The 22,866-nt window shown below is 45.8% G+C and overlaps 1 protein-coding gene across 4 annotated transcripts in view; it reads right to left on the bottom strand.

Moving 5' to 3' along the window:
• LOC119445459 (ribosomal protein S6 kinase beta-1-like) overlaps window positions 1-22,866 on the bottom strand; it is a 95,187-nt gene that overhangs the window by 53,376 nt on the left and 18,945 nt on the right. For all 4 annotated transcript variants that reach the window (XM_037709737.2, XM_037709738.2, XM_037709739.2 and 1 more), the window contains exons 5-8: window positions 11,168-11,239; window positions 6,955-7,088; window positions 3,873-3,973; window positions 559-649 (exon numbers count right to left, since the gene is read on the bottom strand). In XM_037709737.2, the coding sequence (XP_037565665.1) occupies window positions 559-649; window positions 3,873-3,973; window positions 6,955-7,088; window positions 11,168-11,239 (398 nt within the window). The remainder of the gene's footprint in view (window positions 1-558; window positions 650-3,872; window positions 3,974-6,954; window positions 7,089-11,167; window positions 11,240-22,866) is intronic.

Below are 22,866 nucleotides of genomic sequence, written 5' to 3'. Positions count from 1 at the left end.
TCCTTTTCGCAGTCGATGATGGAAGGGCCTGGCGCAGAATCAGCCATGCAGCAGACACGACACAATAGAAAGATTCCAAAGACAGGCGCTTCGGAACAAACTGCAGCAAAATTGTAGACCTACATGCTCAGCGAGGAAAACAGAAATCTGAAGCACCTTGCTTCCCAACTGCCTCATGTCCGAGCACAGCATGCACCGGAGTAGTACAGTGTGGCGCAATCTCTGGCACTTGAGAGGTACTTTTTAGTTTGTGCCTGGCCATGCATGTATAAGGAGCATGCTAAATAGTGGGCATGCAAGGAGAGTGGCGCCATCTTGGGAGACCGGATGAGGTACTTGCACGTTCACTCTAAAGGAGCTCGCAGCTGCGACATGTCTGTTATATTTAAGACGCGCTGCCACAGACAGCGTGAAAATAATCAGTCATGATACCTTTGTTTCTAATAACTAGGCATTCATTATGCATTCATTAAAACCGACAATAACTGAGCATGACTGGGCTAGTTATAGGTAGGCTCGACCGTACTATCAGAACACAGAGAGATGGAAGACCCTCACATGTATTCTATCGTCCCACAAAACGTGTGCGTCATGGCACCGTCCTGGATTGACTCTTTGCAAAGTCCAAAGTCTGTCAGTTTCACGTGGCCTGCAAGGAACAATAAATAAGGAAATGTGTCTTTCATTGAGAAGCTGCATAAATGACACTGAAAGGATTACAGTTCAAAGCTATGTGAACAGAAATTGGAGACAGCAACAACCTTCCCACTTGGGACATTAGAGAGTGCATTTTAATTTCAGCATAAATGTAAGCTGAATAAAAGTTTAAGTCACAAGAGTTCCATATTTACACAATTGCAAATCAACAATTTTTTTTTTGAAAATCTAAGGTGGAGGAGGGGTTGACTTACAATCACAACTAAAGCACGGCACTACCAATAAAGGCGAGAGAAACAACATATCAGTGACGCTACAGCACGGTTACAATTTCATGTTTCCTTTACAGCTCTACCCTTAGCATTCGTCAACTCCGCACACTAGTTTGGAAAGATTCAAAAAATTTTAACAACATTTAACAACATGCGGCGCTCACGGGAGTTCATAGTTGAAGCAAGGACTACTGTTCAAATTGCGGCGAGACCGACACGAGACTTCCATCAACCATCAATGGGGAGTATTGTTAGGTGATGGTAGAACCGACACCGCTCATGCATTTCTCTTCGCCTCTTTGTTTGACTTGACTGCCATCCATGTTTTAATGTCATGCTTCATCAATCGTCACGAATACTCCGGGTCCAATAAACATTCGGCGCTCATTCAAGGCAATGTTCAAGAGGGCTGCACTTTATGCTGAAAAAGCGAACAACTGCATGTTCCATGTTTCGGAACAGGTGGTGCGAGAGAGGCGGCTGCAGCGGGGCAAAATTTTCATCTGTGACGGCTAGTGTGTACCAGCATGTGCCAGAAGCTGCCTGCCACATATGAGGAGAAAGTCCTCGCATTCCATACGGCACTTTTTCAAGCTTTGCAACTTGTGGTAATGCCAATCAAACTCCCGTGTATGTCGACATGACAAGCAGCATGACAATGAGGGTGAAGGGAGCTCGTAAGGTGAAACTCCTCACAACCTCAAATGAAAAGCTTCAGTTTACTGTCATACTTGGCAGATCATATGAAATTCCACCCATATATTGTTTTCAAGCGAAATACAAGCCATCGGAAGCATTCCCCAAAGGTGTAGTTGTGCGAGTCAACGAGAAAGGCTGTATGACGGATGACATGGTGGTAGAATAGTACCGCCTGGTATGGCTTCTGAGACTGGGGGCATCCCTCAAAGATCACATTGCCAACCTCATCATGTTTCAGGGCCACCTCCCAGCCAACGTGAAAGCGAAGCTGTGGAAAGAGCTCACAGACATGCTCATGATTCCCGGCTGGTTGACAGGGCAGCTGCAACATCTGGACTTCAGCTTGTGCAAGCCTTTTAAGGACCTGCGTAAGTACAAGTGGCTAGCTGCAGAAGGTCGCGAACTTATGCCCACCAGGTGTGTGAAAAGAGCCTCCCTAATGGCTGTGTGCGGTTGGGTGCTTTCGACATGGGCGGCTGTTCGACGCGATGTTGTGGTGCAGTCATGTGGGAGGAGGAGGAGGAATGAAATGTACAGTATAGACCACTTATAATGTAACCGCTTATAGTGTAGGACCGGATATAATGCGGTCTTTTCAGACTCCCGGTAATTTCCCCATAGCCCTCTATGTATACGCGCACCGCTTATAGTGCAGTTGCGGGAGACGAAATATCGGTTACAGTGCAGCTGCCTGGAAGTTCGGCAGTCAACCGAGACGGCGAACACTCCCCTCAAGCTGTAGGTATGCTCCGACATATAAATTTACCCTGGCGAACAACCGGTGTCTATTCCCCAACGACACAACGCAACCGGTGTGTCTGGAGTCGTCGGGCGCGTTCAAACATTGCTGGCACATGAATAGCTCCGTTCGTATTTTTCGCCCGCCGCACTGAGCCACACCGGCCATGCATCCCAGCATTCCTCGCACGGAACGGGCACAGACGCAATGGCGGGAGCGCGTGAAAGCGCGTCCCCCGTCGCGGCTTTCTGCGCATTAACAAGCATGGTGTCACGTGTGCACAAGCAAACATGAGCGCATCTCACTCAATGACCGTGGAAACTCCAGCATTTTCAAAATGCTGGAGTGAGAAAATGCGGCAGCAGCAACGAGCACTGGCATCAACGCAAACTAAGCTGAGAGAACACAACGCACGGCAGACTGTGCCCCCGTTGCAGATATCTTTCAAGGTACAGCAGCCCTGGTGAGCGCGTGCGCCCGCCCGGAGTAGAGCCCCCCCCCCCCCCCCCTCTTGAGCTGCGATCGGCGGCTCACCCTCACACGCTTTCACTCGCACATACAGCATATGGCACGTCGTGATGATTTTATCGCCACTGGACTTTGTACGGAACCTAACTGCGACAGAAGAGCGCCTGGAGTGCCCATATAATTCCTATTGCAATAAAATTGTTTTGGCCATAGTGTGGTACCGTTTATAGTGCGGACATTCGCCACTAGAGCGACTTCCGTTATAAGCAGTCTACACTATTTATAGAAGTGAGCCGACAGTAGTATAGTCTGAGGTGGTTGGCGTCCCTAGTCCAAGATGCTGAGGCCCTGAGCCTACAGCTTGGTCCTGGTGACCAAACGATGCGAGATTAGGCTTAATGAAGATGTGCTGTGGGAATGCAGCGGCAATGACGACGGCAGCACAAGTAAGGGACGATGGCACAAGTGAGGGCAAGTAGTCCAGCGACTAAGAAATTTTCGTTGCAGGATGTGCCCATGGGTATGCCCTTATTATTTTTTTTTTACTGAGATGCGATATGGGAGTGTTGACATACGTTCGAATTGACTTGCAATTGTGTATGTACAGAAACATATGTTTCCTTTTACCATACCTACCCAATACTAATGTGCATCTCTCCCCCCACCCCTCCCAACCCAAAAAAACTCGATCTGAATATTGCCTGCATGTTACAATTGGATACAAAACCAAAACCATGTTTGCAGCATTCGCTACATAATGTCTGAACCAGTCATTCAATGCGACTGCCATCACAAAATGGCGACAGAACATGTTTTTATGTAGTTAAAATGCACTAAAATACCATAGTGTGTTGGCAAATGACATTGCAGTGCTTCTGCTATGAAAGCTCATTCAAAAGAAAAGGTATTTTACATGCTGAAGACAGTGGCAACAAATATGCGCCACTTGTTTTTCACACTCTGGAGCCTAGCACACATTGTTGGACAGAGTGGTGAAGTAAGAACCATGACCAATGACCAGCTTCCCTATTACTCACCCTGTGCATCGAGCAGGACATTTTCTGGTTTAAGGTCCCTGTAGATGATGCCTTCACGATGAAGGTGCTCCAATGCAAGCACTATCTCAGACAGGTAGAAGCTGCAAAAAACCCATGGACTTCTAAATAAGCAAGAGGAAGGGCGCACGCACATACTAGATGAGCACTTCCGTATCAAAACACCTTCTGCCCCTTTTGACTGCACCACCAGCTTAATTGCGTACTCACGGACAACTTTCTGTGGCAACGAAAAGGGCAGAGTTTCTACACGTTTTCCTGCGCCAAGTAGGCAGAGTTTGACTGCACTTTGTTGGCTTCTTGGAGCAGATACTAAATCAGCACAGCTTGCAACTTACGATAGTTTGAAATTTGCCATAATGGGGAAGATTAAAGGCAAGAAATAAAATCTTAAATTCAGGATATAACATGGAGTGGTGCATTTCATGTCATTTTAACCCATTCGCTGCCGCCTGCCGCATGTGCATGCGGGCTTTTTGTGCTGCATATCTTTTACCAAAAACATTAGTATGCTGAATGCTCAGTTTATTTTTTTTTTCTGCGTAGAGTGCCTATCCCAAATATTTGGCGGGAAAATTATGACACATACATTTATTTACATTTGAGAATCATTCAGATTTTACTTAGTGCAGTTTTTGAAGTCACAGGCATTTCATTGTGTAAAAAAGTTTGAAGCACTCCAAGATGGGTCGTCCTTTGGTGAATCCAAGTCACACCTACCGTCAGAGATTCACTTTCTTTTTCAGAAGACGGCTCACAGAAAGTGCTGTCGTCACAAGGTTTATCATCACTGTAACTGTCAAAGAGAATATCTAATATCTGTCGTTCGAAGAAAGCACAGCGTCCACCCAATGCTGCCATTCTTCTGGCACTCGAGGCAATCAAAAAACAACCACAAACATACAAAAGTGCATTAAAGCAACACAAGTAACTATTGCTATCTATCGGTAACATATCTAACTATGCTCAGATAAATTGACAAGTGTTGCCATACATCAATACCTTAGAGAAGTACAAAATACGGCTGCCCAGTGATTCGCCGGTTCTGGCAATACAGTCGAACGCCTTTATAACGAAGCGCTTGGGGCCTCTGAAATCAGGTCACCTCGTTGACCTTATACAGGTCACTTTGTTGCAAAGACTGCACACCGCACCACTCACAATAAAACCGGGATAGAATTATTTCTTCGTTATACAGGTCATTTCACTGTAGAGGCGTTAGACTGTATATTGCCACTGCAGGTGTGCCCGACGATTTGCCAGCTTTGGCAGCAAATGGGTTAATATAAGTGCTGTGATAGAAATGATGTTTGTTTCCTGTTCCACGGCTTAAACGCAAATGAAGCTGTAAGACTAATTCTCTGGAGCGCTGTCATGGCATGCGCTTTGCTTCTGTAGCTTTTACTTCATTGCCACAGAAACTTGTTAGCGATTATAGCAGGCTGGTTTGCAAGCCAGGCATTTTTTGTAAAACACAAGCTGCTAAGGCATTGTGAAAAGCGATGAGCACTTGCAATGAGCAATGAGCACGAGCAATGAGCAGTGAGGAACTGTGCAAACGAGTTTGGAGTTACCATTGTCACCAAACACGGTCTCGAACAAAACTACCCACAAAATGCAGCTCCAAGACTGTTTACAGAGCAAGTCTTAAACTTCTGAGTAGTGAACCATGACAATGAAAACTTACACGCATGCAGGTAATGAATGTGACTGAATCGGACAAACAAATGACCTCAACAGTACCCCACAGCAATTTAGCACGGTCAACTTCGCATATTTAAAACAAAGTAGAAACAAGACACACACCCAATTTTTTTAGGAAAAAAAGTGCAGCATGCCTCTGATATAAAGAAAAGGACAACCGCATTGAACTTTACTTTCACAAAATGGAAATTTATTTAGGTAATGTCCATCATCATCGCTCTAAAGATGGCACTTTATCGCTGTACAGTCAACGTCCGATTTTTCAGACTCTTTAGGGGTCGTGAAAACGTCTGAAAAAATGAATGCATGCCTTTTTAGTACCCCCAAGCGCTGAAATGGCACGTCTGAAATGGCTCTTAGAATCTGCCTAATCTTAGGCAGATTAGATGTATCCGGGTTCAACTGTATTAAGCATATGATTACACTACAGTACGACCATGTACCAATTTTTGTTCGACATCTCTCTGGTTCTTCTCTACCAACCATCCAAGTGTCTCTTGCTCATGTTCATTTGTGCCAAGGCTTACCTACCATTACTGTCCATAAACACCGAGGCTTCATGGAGACTGACCACATGTTCATCTACTGCTGGATCTATACAATGACATTTCAACCAAGATATGTGCAACTGTCTGCGGTATTTTTGCGTGCTACACACAGACCGCCCTGTGCAAACCTCCTCATATAACTTCGCATTTTTAGACAGCCTGCCCCGTCTGAGGGGTGAATGTTGTAATGCCATCTGGTTGAGAAGAATTGAACCCTTCTGTGGTGGTACAGACAACCTACTTAAAAAATAGTGACAAATTATTGCTAATGCAAACTAAATTGGCACTGAAGTGAGAATTTACAATGTGCTCCATGAGAATGCAACAGAGAGCGCGAATTCAGCTCGAAGAGAACCTCAGGCACCGCTGTACTGTCATGCTCCTTACGCAAGACACACACTGCTAAGCCTAAATGACAGGGTGTACACTTTTCAAATGCTATTTTATTACAAATGCAAGAAATTTGCATATAGTATGCTAAAACCATCTGATAACTTCACGAGACTATGTGCCTAATCCATAAAATAATGCTCATTTCCGTGACTTCAGACTTTTTTTTTTTTACGGATGAACAACGAATGGGCTTAGTTTATGATCCTGAACCTCACACGTGCCCTGCAAACAGTACAATGGCAAAATAACCACAACACAAAGAGCTCTTCTGTTGTAATTAATGTATGCATGTTCAGATGACATACCGCTCTTCTGTCGTAGAAAACGGATTACATACAAGTGCACGTAAAAGACACAGTCACAGCCCTATTGCAGTCTGTGTTGCAGCTAATGCAGTGCACTAACAGACGCCTCCTCACCTAGCAGTGTCCTCCAAGAAGATGCCCTCACGCTCTAGGTGCATGAAGAGCTCTCCGCCACTCAGGTAGTCCAGGATCAGGTAGAGCTTGCCGCCCGTTTGGAAGGCGTAGATGAGGTCCACTATGAATGGGTGCTACACACACGACAGACACGGCAATGTCACCAGCATTAGGCAAGGCCACTGGCACACCAAAGAAAGATGCCATAGAGGCAGACATGACATCCATGCAAGAGAGAAGCTGGCCAAGTGGACAAAATGTAGGGCAATTACGTTTTGTCTATGTTTTATGTCTGTGTTTTGTCTAGAGCATAAGGTGGGCGCACACATTCCCTGCCACTTAATTTACACGTCAGTGTATTCAGTGTTAATGAGTTTATGCTGCCAGTACTAATGTATAAGGTTTAAACTTGGGAGGATAACAGACTTGAAATGAAGCTAAGGACTGCACAATGAACAATAAAACAAGGAATAATAGGCATAACATGAGGAGACGAGAAAACTGCAGTACACATTAGAAGGATTTGCTCGGTGGAGTGGAGGGAGAGCTTTGAGCTGAGGGTCGTTTGAAAACGCAAAGGTAAGCAAGTATACAGTTGACAGCAGACTTAGTGCATTGTTGCAGCGCAGCCCTGTTCTGCTGTTGTGAGCTCGGACAACTTCGTTGCCCTCTCAGTCTCCCTTTATGGGAGAGTGAGTGGTGCTTCTGCATTTGCTTTAAAGGACCTCGGAGCAGTGACACTTTTGCTCTCTGTGAGACATGCTGCCACAGTACGCATGAAAATTAACTGTCATGCTGTCTTTATTCATAATAACCGAGCATTGGTTTCAACTCGGATTGTTATATAAGTGGGCTCAACTGTTTACTTAAAAAAAAAGACATTTGGAAACTGGTTCTTTTAAGGGCGGACGTGGCTTTGAAAATCAACTTCCTGATTTCATCATGGATTTTGATGAAAATTGGCACAAATGTTTAGAATGTCTCCCTGATACTTCCATAAAAGTTTCAGAGTGATACCTTGAGAACATTTTATTGAGCAGAATTTTTCTCTCTTGAACTTTCTGGAGGGCTTGGGGAGCTTAAAAAACATGATGGAAGGCTCGTTGAGTATTGAATGCATAGCTCAATGCGTGCTAGAGGTCGTGACAGTCTTACTTTTTTTTTTCGCTACACATTTTTTAGATAGTCATTTTTCAAGTTACCTTCGCACCAAGCACACTTTCGGAGTGAACGAATAGCCACACCGTAAATTTATAAAAAGTCAAGATAAAAATGTGAGACTGTCTCGACCTGCACTGTAGTCCAAGGAACGTGGAAAAAAAAAAAAAAAAAAAACAGAATCAAAATAGGCTAAACGCTAATGAAGAAATCAGCTCCAGAAACTGAGCAGAAAGGCGAAAAAACAGTTTTGAGAAAACGGCTCTCAAAGTTTCGCCTTCTCTTCAGTTCTCTAAAACGCACCAAATTTGTAATCTTTGATGTGTTTTGTGATGTGGCGCTTCTTGGACATGTGGCCTCTGGTCTGCTGTGCCTTTGTTCTGCGTTTTTCATGTTTGTATGGCATTCTTTACTGCTGCTCTACAAAGAGCATGGTGCCTGGGTTTCAAACCAAGTGAGGTGCAGAACTATGTGGGCATAAATATACAGTAGTTCTAGTGTTGTACCTGCAGACTGCCTCATTGATAGCAGTCTCTAGTACAGTCGGTGAGGCATTTTCTTTTGGTAGAATGCACGAAATGATTAGGCAAGGATCCGAGAAGTCCGCGCGCGATAGGCTTAGCCTCGTGTCCGAGGATTCCGTGCCCGAAGCTTGGTCGCGGAGTCCGTGTCGCCGATGCTCGGAATGCCTAGCCGCGGGTCTGAGACGTCCACAAAAACCGGGATCGGCCATGCTACTGCGATGTCCGCATAGCACCCATTTTAACACTCGTCGAGATTACGAAATACGAGGAGACCGCAACAAGCGGTGCAGATGACACCATCACGGAGCGAGCACCGGACCAATGACGAACCGTGCTGGAGTCACGTGGCGGGCGCGGCCAATCGGTGGCTCCGGCACAACCTTCAATCATTTGCTTTTTGTGTGCTCGTTTCTGTATGGAGGAGATAGCTGAAGCGGCAAATTTGAAGACGGAGAAATGCGCTTTCCAACGAGACCAAGATGGCGGCGCTACGCTGCGCCGTTCCGGAGATATTGTGGCTTGAAAAACGCCGTTCTTTCGCTATTTCCGCGAAATTTTTCGGCACCTTGGCTGATACAACAATTTTTTTAGAGCACTTCTACTTGGTTTTCAGTGATGATATTTCGGAATCAGATAGAATAAGAGTTATAGAAACTGAAAATTTGATTTTCAAACAATCGATTTTTTTAGCCATTTTTCGCGATGCAAAAGCCGCGTCCCCCCTTAAAAGGTAACTACAGGCTGGTAATAGTAACATATGTAAAGTGCACGAACAAGCAACTCGGATTACACTGTTGCACTAAAAAGCAGCTATTGAAAATTTAGTCCAGTGTTGTAAATCTACTTGCATAAACAAGGGTACAATCACAAGCTTTGGCAATAGAATGATAAGGAACACTAAGAGCAGCACTGAATCAGCTTAGATTAATAATGTATACAGTAAAACCTCGCTAACTCAGACTGACATCTCAAAATATCGGTTAAGTCAAAATTTTTTTTCTGGCTCGGTGTCAACTCAACATATTTTTCTCCTGTTATCTCGAAATGCCTTTTGCGCTGTACTCCAGATATCTAGAAATCTCGACTGAGAAAATGTTGGGAAAGTGCGATTAGCCAAAGGTTTCCATAATTTGTGCACAGCTGTGATATCGCCAAAAAGTGATAGAACCGCAAGTTTGTAGCGAATTGCACTTCATTCTACACCACTCTTATCATCCACCTTTTCATGGCTTGCTGCGATGTCATTGATAATGCGGGCGGAGTGTCGTTTTGCACTCTTAAAGTTTGCACCCTTTGGGGCTTATCTTGTCCCACAACAATAACCGTCATCTGTCTCGCTTGCATATCCTTTCTTTAATGCTGGGAGCCTGGTAGCACTTCCAGGTCCCGAACGGCTTCCGCATTATCAGCGTGAAATAGCATTTGCGACAGGAAAGTAGCAAGCGTAGATTTTTCAAGAAAGGAAACGCAAGCAAGGCAGATGGCGATTATTGCTGTGGGACAAGATAAGCCCGAAAGGGTGCAAACTTTTTTTAAGAGTGTGACCCCTGACGCAGAGCGATAAGGTACAGTACACATGACCTCTGCAACACGCATACTCACATCTGCGCAGAGCGTCATCAGCTTGCTTATTCGCGGTGCTCTGCGTTTCACATTTGTGGATCCGTGTACGGATACCGCGCCCTACACCGGCTGCGCCGAACGTTTAGTATGTTTCTGGCATTTTCTTGAAGATGCTTATTGCAATAGGGTTGGCGGTGACAACTGCGAATGTGGCATGCGATGACTCGGGAGGAGTTTTGCTGGTACCGAAATAGGAAACTGAGGGCGCGCCGGTATGTTCATGCGAGACAGACAGGCGAGTTGCGGGGGAGCTGCTGCGGCAAGCGGCTACTGTTCTCGATCACAGGCGCCTCGTGCTGTTTTTTTGTTTACATGGGGTCTAGCGGCCGAAAGACGTATCATATGATTGCAGTTTGGCGATGTACTGAATGTTGGTGCCGAAATTGTGCGTTTTCCGGGAACAATACACCGGTAAAATAGAAGCATGACTGTGTTGGGTCAATTTTTGTGTTCTCAATCGCGAATGTTGCCACCAGGAAATCATACGTAATGAGATTGTATCAAAGAGGTTCTACTGTACAAAAAACATAAAATCTGGATGAAATGGTCTGCCCCATAAATTCAACCTACCACACACGTGAAAGATAACATATTTGTTGGACAGCAATACATAGATACCTTGCCTAGCCTCGCAATTTCTTGATTTGATAATTTCATATTTCATCGGCTCACTGCTCCTTCCAATGACGCTGGTGGCTTAAAATTGTGGATGTCACCCACAATTCAATGATTGAATTGTGGTTGATTCCAAGATATTTTAGTGCCACGATAGTGGTCCGCAAGAGTGGCTTGGATAACTGAGCATATCCGAATAGTCAGTGTCTCAATTATAAGTTGGCCACTGTATATGAGTCTACTGGGGTGCTTTAGCACAGTGTAACCACAAAGAGACCACTTGGCATTCCCACCTTGACTACTTCCAGAATGTTGCGTTCAGCCTTTGTGTGTGCAGTGTCCTTCTGGTTCCGGACAATGGTGGCCTGAAAGGAAAGCAGAAACCCATGTCGTCAGTCAGCAGGACCGAGCAGCACATACTGCATGCTGCAACATGCCCTACACAGCTGCAACACAGGATGCTAGCAACTACAGTTGTGCCTCATTACAATGAAGTCGCATCGGACACTGAAATGCCTTCTTCATTATCGAATACTCGGCATATAACCACACATTTGTTAGATGTTAATGTAGGTGAGAAATCATCTAAATGTGTCAAGCCGCAACACAGAAATACGACACAAAGAAACAGAATAAACGAACAGGACAAAAAATATTTTAGACTTACTTAGTTATGACCAATAATGTGTTATATATCCATGTTCATTAAGGAGGCTTGACTATTTTCCTTCCAAAGCAGGTCCTCATTTCACACACGCACACAAGCAGGCACACCCACACCGATTTCTGATTTATTCAGAATTTCCTGAATGGTGCTGAAGTAATGAGAAATCTGCACTTGCTTTCAGGGCAGTTTCAGGTTCACAACCACCGTGTGCATCACATCCAGCTGCTGCGCGAACACTGGCGGCAATAATTTGGCGTGCATGAAATCAACGAGCGACTTGATCGGGGTCGGTGTAAAGACGGGCCATTGTCAATCTTGTCATCACTGCCGCTGCTGTCGTCGCCTCTGTCGCACAACGCCGCTGTCTGTCGCGACAACGATCGCCCCGTCGGACACTTCTTCGCAGAACGAGGCAGCACTATTTGCATTCAGAAACTCCTCCATTGAAGCACCACCTGTTTCATCGTCAGTAGCGACGCACTCCCAGAGGTCGGTAATGACTTCCACCGTGTTGGTTTCACTATCATGGAGGGTTTAGCTCGCTTTCGGCCTGGCGCACAAGCCCGTCTGTTCCGTTGATCGGCATGGCCCCTGGTTGCAGCCTTCATGATCGCGGCGCTCCTGCGTGGTCTTGTACTTCTTTGAATCTTGCAAATTTTGCAGCTTCGTCTCAAGCGACACAGCTTTGCGCTTTGTCGGCACCATCTTCTACTAACTGGGCTGTTTGCTGCTTCGGGCGAATTTCCGTGCTTGCTGAGAGAACGTAGAAAGAGCGGGCGCCGCTTCGTTAATAGCTCTTTTTTCCCGCTCTCTCTTCATGCGTGGAGCATAGTTCCAAAGCATAGTGGAGCACAATCGCAGGCGACGCTGGATGGATGGATGGATGAGGCTGAACCCTTTAAATCGGGCGGTGGCACACGCCACCTAGCCATGACCATTAACATAATTTGTACTTTGTGGTGGGTGAAATTTCACCCCTGCCTTAATTTTATCCACCAATCAGATAACCTCTGCTTGGTCATTTCTACCCGCTTAAAGTCTATTTTGCCTTCACTGTCCCTAAACCCCAATGCTTTGAAAAAATCAGCCCCGTTGCCTTGCACTGTAGGGTTAAGCCCCTTACAGAAAAGTATGAGGTGTTCAGCCGTTTCCTCTTCTTCTGCACACGCACAGCACAACGTGTCTATACCTTGGTACTTGACTCGGTACATCTTAGTCCGCAATACTCCCGTCCTGGCTTCAAACAACAAAGAGCTTCCCCTAGAATTATCGTAGATATTTTCTTTGGCAATTTCTTGCTTGAAAGTTCGGTATGTGCCCAGTGCTGATTTCGTCTGCATCCCTGTTTTCCACAGACCCCTCTCTGTTTCCTTAACCTTTTTCTTAACCGCTGTTTCCTGGTTTGCACCCCTCCTGCAGTCCAAATATTTGATTGACAGTTTTCTGGTCAGCTTCCTCCATTTTGTATCAACATTCCTCATGTACAAATAACTGAAAACTCTCCTTGCCCACCGCTTTTCTGCCATCTCTCTCAATCGCTCCGCAAATTCTATCTTGCTGCTGGCTTCCTTCTGCCATCTCTCTCAATCGCTCCTCAAATTCTATCTTGCTGCTGGCTTCCCTGCCCTCGAATGACGTCCATCCCATGTCACCCTGTACCCCCTGATTTGGTGTATTTCCGTGTGCTCCCAGAGCCAGTCTACCTACCCCTCGCTGCTTAACTTCCAACCTTGCTCGAACCTCTGATCTCATGCACAGGACCGCATTGCCGAAAGTCAAACTAGGGACCATCACCCCTTTCCAAATCCCTCTCACCACTTCGTACCTATTGTAATTCCACAGTGCCCTATTTTTCATCACAGCTGCATTTCTGCTACCTTTAGCCGTCACATATTTTTCATGTTCCGTTAGGTACTCAGCCCCATTGTTTATCCACACTCCAAGATATTTGTACTTATCCACCACCTCCAGCGTAACCTCCTGTATTCTATGCTCGCTGCCCTGATTATCATTAAAAGTCATGACTGCCGATTTTTCTTTACTAAACTTCAAACCTAAGCTATCTCCCTCTTTACCACAGATGTCCATTAATCTCTGCAAGTCTTCCTTGCTGTCAGCCATAAGTACAATGTCATCTGCATACATCAGTCCTGGTAATGACTGTTTAATCCATTCTCCCTGCTTGAAATAGGAAAGGTTGAAGCCAAGTCCGCTCCTCTCTAATTTTTTCTCTAATCCTTGTAAATACAGCATGAACAACAGAGGTGACAGAGGGCACCCCTGCCTAAGCCCCTGCTGTATCTCTATAGGCCCAGATACCTTGTTTTCCCATTTTATAAGCACCCTGTTACTTTTATAGATATCTTTTAAAAGATTTCTTACTCCATCTTCCACCTCTAGAGTGCCCAGTATGTCCCACAAATCCTTTTGGATTACACTGTCATAGGCTCCCTTGATATCCAGAAAGGCAAGCCATAGGGGCCTGTGTTCCTTTTCTGCTATTTCAATACACTGTGTCAATGAGAACAGATTATCTTCTAACCTTCTTTGTCTTCGGAACCCATTTTGTAGTTCCCCCAGCACCTCCTCGCTCTCCACCCATGCCTGCAGTCTGTCCTTTATAATCTGCATCACCACCCTGTAAACCACTGACGTCACTGTTATGGGACGGTAGTTGTTTATGTCGGCTTTGTCCCCCTTTCCCTTATATATCATGCTCATCCTGCTCAGTCTCCACCCGTCAGGGGCTTTACCGTCCATTATCATTTTGCTCACTGCCTTTCTTAATGCTTTCTTAGATTTTGGGCCCAATGTCTTTATCAACATAATTGGGATGCCATCAGGACCTGTCGACGTGCTACTAGGAACCCTCTTCTCTGCCCTTTCCCACTCGCTTTGTGCCAGTGGAGCCACTGCACTAACTAGTCCATCCTCACCTGATTGAGCACATGCTATGTTTCGTTCTTTAAATTTTTCTGTCATCATTGTTCTTATATGTTCCATTGCCTCATCTCCCTCTAGTCGAACACCTTGAGCTGTAACTATAAACCTCTGCTCTAGGCTAGTCTTATTAATCAAGGAGTTGAGATGTTTCCAAAATTTCTTCGCTGCTTTTCTATCCTTTTTGTTTACTTCTGACAACCATTGGCTCCCCTTTCTTCTGATCTTCTCATTGATCAAATTGGATGCTTCCCTTCTACAGTTTAAGAAGTTGTTCCATTTTCTGCCTACATCAGCTTCTGGTTCACCCCTCTGCTTTGAATATCTGTGTTCCCTGGATGCTTCCTGGCGTTTCTCTATGGCCTTCTTAACCTCCTCATCCCACCAGCTCTTGGGTTTACGTCTTCTGTTCCCTTTTGTCCTGACTCGTACCTTAGTAAGCTCTAGCTCAAATAGTCCTGTTAAATTTGCATATGTCCATTCTGTTTTTGTATCCTCTGAAATTACTTCCTCAATTTGCTGGGTTGCTATTTCAAGCTGCTTTTCCGAGTAAAATATCCCACCTGGTTGTTCATCTTGCCTCCTACCTACTTTCATTTCCCTTCTAAAACTCACCTTAATACGTTTGTGATCACTACCTAGACTTCTGGAGCCATATTCATCTATGCTCATTACATTTAGCCTATCGTGCATCCTATGTGACATTAGTGCATAATCTATCGTCGACTGCAGGCTCCCTACCTCCCATGTTATGTGCCCTTCACACTTCTCAGTACTGTTGCATACAACTAAGTCATGCATTTCACACATATCCAGCATCATGTTGCCTGTTGAGTCTGTGTACCCGTCCATGTCTTCTATGTGTGCGTTCATATCTCCTAGTATAATAATCTCGCACCCTTCTCCTAGCTCATTAATGTCACTTGATATGCATTCCAGCATTTTTTTGTTTTCCTCTTTGGCATTTGCTCCTGTCCACAGGTATACAAAGCCAAGGAGTGTCTGCTCTCCTGCAACTTTCCCTTTTAGCCATAAATGCTCCTTGCATTCCTGTTTGACCCTTTGCCAGTTCATACTTTTATGAATGAATGCACCAATTCCACCCCCTTTTCTGCTGCCCTCTGTTCTATTGCAATATTCCCATGTATAGTCAGGATTACAGGGAGGTTGCTCCATGTACCTAAGATGTGTCTCCACAAACCCGTATACCATCAGCTTTTCTTGCCTTAGTTGCTCGTCTATCTCCTCCCACTTCAGCCTATTCCTGCCACCTTGCATGTTAATGTAACCTATGTCAGAATGACCTTGCCCCTGGTGCTTACGTCTATTTCTTCTACCGATTCTACGTTTCTTGAATCTGAATCTTGGAGCCTCTCTGGGTCCGTCTTCGTCTACACTGGTGGTCTTAGGGCTCTGGGTCCCCCCAAAAAAGCCGTAGCTTGGCGCCCTATCCTACTACTTACGCTCCCGCCCGTGGCACCACTGTGGTGAATGCCATCCTGTGCAAAAGGCTGGGAGCCAGACTCGTACACTTCCCGGTTTACCTCCATTATACCGTACCCAAGTGGTCTGCTCAGCCCCCTAATGACCCGGTTAGCCTCAAGCACCCTCCATTCCATCGCGCTAGCCTGGCCCCGGACATGTGGGATTGTGCATATGGTCACATGCACTTTCGCAGAGGTTTCTCTGAGTTTACGCAACCCAACCTCCAACTGTCCGTTTAGGTTCTGGCTCCTTCCCTTCAGCACATCGTTGAGACCAGCATGGATAACGACCAGATGTTCATGCTCGAGGTTGTCCGATACCACCTTCTGAGCTTTTGCCATTGCGTCAACCATGCACTTCCCTGACTGGGCCTCCACCCTCACCCGCCCGTCTGCCTTCACTGTTGTAAGGACGCCCTCCTTAACCCTAGCTACGTTGGAGTCCCCTACCACTAGGACCCTTCGCTCTACACGTTTGCCTCCCGCCTGCGATTGACGTCCTCCAGTTCGCGCTAGCTGGTTCTCCACCCGCCGTGCGCCACTTACACGTGACCATGTGCTCCCTGCCGTTCGTCCCTTCCCACCCGAAGCCTGCCGCACTACCTCGCTGTAGAGTTGTGGGACCGCCGTGTTGCCGCCGGCTCTCGCCTGTTGTTCAACGGCCCCTAGGCGTCCCTCCCTGCTCTCATGGCATGCCTCTGCCTGAGTCTCCGCGCTGTCCCCGCCGCCCGCCTGAGCTGACCCGGGATTACGCGCCGCCTGTACCATTAGCGCCTCCACCCGCTCTTCCAGCACGGCCCGCTTTTCCCGTTCTTGTAGCTCGCCAGCTATTCGCTTTACCAGGACGACCTCGGCCCCCTCCCTGTGAAGCAACTCACCGATCCGAGTTTCGAGCTCAATTCGCCGCTCTCGCTCCACCTTCAGCTCCCCTTTGAGCTCTTCCACACTGGCTGCCCATTCCCCTTCCATCCGCCGCACAGCTCCCTTAAATCCTTCACAGGACCTGCACGCGAAGCTAGCCTCCTCAGCGTCGGCTAAACTGGCGAAGTGCGTCTCGTCCAAATAACACCAACGTTTGCACTCCTCGCACTGCACCAGCTCGTCATCACCCCTGTCCTTCCTAGCCTGCCGCACCATTGTCCACCCGTCCACCTAACGAGAAAGCCCAATAAAATACCTGAACAAAGCGCCACGGTAAGCCGTACGGCAAACTCGCTATCCGGCTACCTCCGCTAGCTTCCCTAACGCGGTTTAAAACTGCCGCTTTACACTGCTTTCACCATGCAACACGTGCGCCACAACCCGCTTCCAAAAAAAAAATAAAAATAAACAAATTGAACTATTCACTACCTACTAACGTCCTACCAAACTAACCAAGAAACTAAAAAAGCATGAAAAACAATATATATAGATAGCTCGGGTACCCTAACACTTCTATCAACCAAATAAGAATAAACAAAAATTGAACTTATTCACTGCTCCTGCTGCGCTGAGCTCCACTCGGCCACGACCGTCCTGTTCGGCTTCACTCGAGAGACTCACACAGAGCGTCTGGCGCCATCTTGTGGCGCGCTGCGACAACTCGCAATGCTCCCCACGACTTTCGCAATCGGCGTGCAGGTGGGATGGGCAGCGTGGTAATGGCAGATACAAACTCGCATAGGCAAACTTTTGGCCCCGTCTCGGCATCTTTCATTTATGTTATGTGCTTATTTCCAATATAAGGTCCGTTTTCGTATATGTCCTTTGGTTTGAAATTTTATGCAAGCTTTCTTTAATTATCTTCCGGAAAGATTTGCCAATTATGTGTTCCTTAGATATCACTAAACAGGGTATTAATGGTTTCTGTACGATTCAAGGAGTGCAACAAAATGAATCTTATTGCTCTGCCTTACCTAGAACAAGAGTTGAGAGACTTCAAAGCTTGAAACTCGAAAAAGTTTTTCTGGTGACTAATTCAATACCTCGTAACTCGTGTTCTAAGTGCGGCAGACCAACAAGGTTGATTTTGTTGCACTCCTTGAATCATACAGAAGCCACTGATGCCCTATTTAGTGATATCTAGAAAACACATAATTGGCAAATCTTTCCGGAAGATAATTAAAGGAAACTTGCGTGAAATTTGAACCAAAAGAGATAAATGAAAATTGGCCTTATATTCGTAATAAGCACATAACATTACATATATATAAAAGTTTTCAGCTCTTTCCTTACCATGGGGAAAATAGGTGTTTTTTGTTTGTTACGCCAGATTTCTTTTTCTGAAGGAACTGCACTCAATATTTTATGTAATACATAAACAAAAAGCAGAATAAATGCACTTTTATGCATAATAGTTTTATTAACGATATGTATGTCATAAAAAAGATATAAATTGCCAGAATCAAGATTGTGGAATAAAATTGAACAAAGTATGTAAAGACATGCTTGTACCTACCAAGAAAAAAATCAAACAAAAAATATTACAAAATGCACTGCTCTATAATGGGCACTAGTATCTCCAAGAACATAACATTTTTTTATTGAACAGGTATTTCGCTATAAAAATTTAACTGCAAGCACTACAGTTGGGAGTGCCGGGCTGGCTTGCATAGCCGTCACTCTCAGAGTTAAAGCCCGACGATAAAGCAGAATCCTCAAATTCGCTGCTGCACGATCCATCGATAAAATCAGCTGCAAACTCAGTAGAATCACAAGATCTGCAATCTTTCGAAGCGTGCATGCCCCTCTCGGAGGCTTTTTACTTTCTACTTTGATGATCGCTAAACTTCGGAGCGCATAAAAAATTACCACCTGGATGAAAATATGCGAACTGCTTAGAAAACAATACAATTCTCCTACTTCACATCCAATAGTGCAGCGTGTCCTTGAGCGGCGTGTAAGGTCTCGTAAGCTGCGTTTCAAACCATCGATAGCGGGCTAACGATGCTCAATGGGTGCGATACGGAAAGAGTTAAGGGGAACTTAGCAATGTAATGATTATTCTGCATGGAAAACGCCGCCCAGAAGGCAAAATTTTTATTGTTATATCCAATATGTGGTGGATGAAACATTGTTATATATTGGTTTCCTTATCATAGCCCTAATGCATAGGTTCATACGCTCAAGTCGACTAACTGATATATTGTAATGTATGGTATTGTTACAAGCTGACTGCACTGTAGAACAAAGATCTAACGTATAAACCTTGCAAGTGCAGGCAGATCAATGGAGTGATCTGATGAGTACTACATTATAAAGCGGTAGTCAGTCACACAAGTTGTTTCGAATGACACTCGCACTTCGAGTGAGGGAGAAAATCAATGAAGCACATTGAGGGTTGAGGAAGAGGTTCCATGAATGACAATACTGGCTCACAAGAACTACTGGAGAAGTATTTCCAATGCCTGCCGCATTACTGACATCTCTCTGCGTGCCATCCAGTGCAGTGCCGACAGTCCACATTTCCTACAAAGCCTGCCTCTGGTATGTATGAGCACTGGGCGACCATTGTAAGCTGCCACTACAGTGAACTCTCATTACTACGAACTTCGTAGTATTAAAAATGATTTCAGATTATTGAAAACTTAAACATCTCCAGCTAAAAGCCTATTGTTTTAATGTGAAAATATTTCAGTGCTATGAATTTCTGAAGACCGAATATTTCAAGATGACGAGCAAAATTTCATGCTTTTTCTATTTTAGTAGCACCTCAAGATAGCAAATTTGCAACCCAAAATGTCACCCACACTTGTCACTTACAGAAGTGGGGAAAAATTGGGCACACCACCAGCACCAGGTGGCTGCGATTACCAATCTGTACCAGCCCTATCCCCATCACCCGCAGTAATGGCGGCCCGTAGAAATACTAGAAACTATACGTATCGGCACCGTTGGCATTGCAACGATTGCGAGATCCACCCATTGGACGGCTCCCAATCACGACAGTCTTGAAGGATCGAGGAAAACGACGGCCAAGCGCCACCTAAAGCCAAGATCGATCATTAAGTCGGCGAAGGACACAAAGAAAGCGATAAAATTTATAGATGCTTCATGGTTTTGGTAATGTTTGGCGACAGCGAGCAGTGGCACAGCATATACAGATCTCCGATACATAAACAATGTAAATGCACGCCTTGCACTTTACCAACAGCCATTGGTGTCATCAGCTCGCTTCTACGCTTACTGGGTACGACGGCTCAAGACTCCTCATCTTACACTCTGAAGAAATTCACTGCTGCACGGTTCGTGAATGATCTGCGAGAGCCTGAACAAACTCGGGAATCATCACGCCAGGACAACTGTAGACCTTCAGCATCGCATTTCATCTAGAAACAGATGGAACATGCTTGGAATTGTGGCACGTAATCTCACCGTCGGTCACTGTCCATACGGTGTGCGGATGTACGGCTGGGCACAGATTTGCACAGTGTTAACAGATCCGAGGTCTGTACAAGCTGTGCCTGCACCAAGCGGAGATGACCTCGGCACATGAACGCGTGTTCTCATGCCTATCATGTGGAGCAGCACGAGCTTGATGTGGGCGAGTTGGTGCAACATACTTGAAGAAAAAACAGCGCAAGAGAGACTGAGGACGGGCGGCCGTCCGTTGTACCCGTTTTCTTTTTGTCCTCGTCGCTTTTGCGCAGTTTTTTCTATTGTGTGAATGTACTGCTTGGAAACGTAGATGATTCCTCTGATTTAATTTTGTTTTAACGTCAATTTGCATGTTTTTGATACAACAAATAAAAAAATTTAAAAGATAGCAATGATTTCCAGCAGTCCTGTGAGATTTGTTCGGTACTGACATTTCACTGTAATGCGATCACAAATGGTGCCACTGGTGGTGCACTTGGAAAAATTTGAATGAGATCTACACACAAATGCATGCACTACTTGTGGTTCCCATGCTTGCCTGGGCCTTTACGTGCTTCACAAATTGCAAGCCAAGAAATGACTAGCCTAGATAAGGGAATGCTTCGTTTGCAATGAAAGACTTGTTTGGCACACCTGAATAGTGTTTCTCTGGAAGTCTTCTTTGAAGTTTGGCTAATCTAGTTCTAGGCTAGACAGAGCAATGAGGTGTGTTCTATTTAATTCCTAGAATCATACAGAAGTCATTGAAACCCTAGTTAGCGAAAATCTGAGGAATTTGTTTTTCCACAAGTTCTTAGGGAAAATTAAAGGGACACTAAAGGCAAATACAGTCGAATCTCGTTAATTCGAATACGCTTAATTCGAACTTCTGATTTATTCGAACTGACACCGTGGTCCCATTAAAGTTATGTGTATTCGAATGGGCGAAAACGCCCGGAGATTCGAACACGAAAGCATTTGCGACGGTTAATTCGAACATACCGCGCACCGACAATGCTTTCAGCAGTAAGCCAAATCACGTGGCGGCGCCTCCGACCGGCATTGCTCTGACACCGCCGTAGAGCAAAAGTTTAGGCGAGACCCCTCAATGCCGCGTGGATAAAAAAAAAAAAAAAAAAAAGCGGCAGAAATTTAACTCTCTCAAATGGCAAGGTCGCTGCTTCTGCGTCGCGCCGGAACATGGGTGTACGTGCCAACGTCTCAGCCAATGCTGCGGCTGCGGCGCAGAGGGAAGCAACGATGGAGGCCCAGTCCGGCCAACGCTCGTTTCAAGGGCGGAAAACGAAACTTCAGGGAGCGGGCTATAAGCTGGCGCCAGGCCGGCGGGAGCGGCGGCAAGGGCGCACGGAGTAAGTCAAAGGTGAGGGAGGGCGAGGGGAGCCACCGAAGCGACGGTGTTGCCGAGACCAAATCTGCTTCCCTGCCTCCCTCACCTTCGACGGTCCTCACGCGTGCCCGTCGCCGTGCCGGCGCCGCCCGCTCCCTGAAGTTTTGTTTTCTGCCGGTATCGGGATGCGAGCGTTGGCCGACGTGAGCAGTTTCGTGGCCCTCGCTCGCTATGTGCTTGCGCGCCACAATATTTCACGACTCGCATTGTTCGTACGCCGTGCTATGGTGCACGAATACGTTAAAAATAAGTCCTTTTAATTCGAACAAATTTTCAGGCTCCTTCGAGTTCGAATTATCAACATTCAACTGTATTAAGTCGACGTGGACTGTTAAAATACCTTTCCAGAAACCTCGCAGCACTTGCTTCGTGCCAAGAAAAGACTTAATTTAGGAGAAAATTGCATCTGAAGGGTCCACATACCTTTAACGCAATTCAAGTAGCCCGCCCCCAAGTGGGGGAGTGGCGTTGTTGCATACGCCATCACCGCCCTTTACTGCCGTCGGTGAGTAAAATGGCACCTGACAGGCGGCGCAACGATTTTCTGCTCAGAACGCTAATTCGAGGCCATGAAAAAGCCAAGCCAAGACAAAGCGTTGGGTCCACCTCTGCGGCTGCTCTTGGTCAAGTGGCGGGAACTGTATGGCAATTCCGCGACATCACACGGACGTGGCATTGTCTACTACAGTTAAACCTGGATATAACGAAATTGACAAATTCCCGAAAAACTTCGTTATAAAGAGGATTTCGTGATATGCAGGTTCGGCATGAAAACTGGAAAAAGAAACGCTTACAGTATGTACTATTACTCAAGATTTACCCCCAATACACTTAAGTTGCGATGAACAATAAAGTCCCAGTTTCGCCCGAAAGGCGAAGGTCTTTGCAATTGCGACAGCAAATTAGCAGACATGCAGCTATACAAAGTAAGGATAGTACAGTCAAACCTCGTTAATACGTACCCGCTTAATGCATAATTGTGGTTTAAATGTTGCGAAGATTCCCCTACCCAGCCCCCATTGAACCCCATGTATTGGCTGACCGCTTAAGCCGTAGTCGCTCATTGCTCACCAAACGGTTAGTGCGTACTATTTTTCTTGTTCTACACACACAGGCACAAAATCGGCAAAATCTCATGTGCGCAGACGTTCGATTCTC

Source organism: Dermacentor silvarum, chromosome 3 (assembly GCF_013339745.2).
Source record: "Dermacentor silvarum isolate Dsil-2018 chromosome 3, BIME_Dsil_1.4, whole genome shotgun sequence".
NCBI classification, from domain to species: domain Eukaryota; kingdom Metazoa; phylum Arthropoda; class Arachnida; order Ixodida; family Ixodidae; genus Dermacentor; species Dermacentor silvarum.
This window is presented reverse-complemented; position numbering and strand designations above follow the sequence as displayed.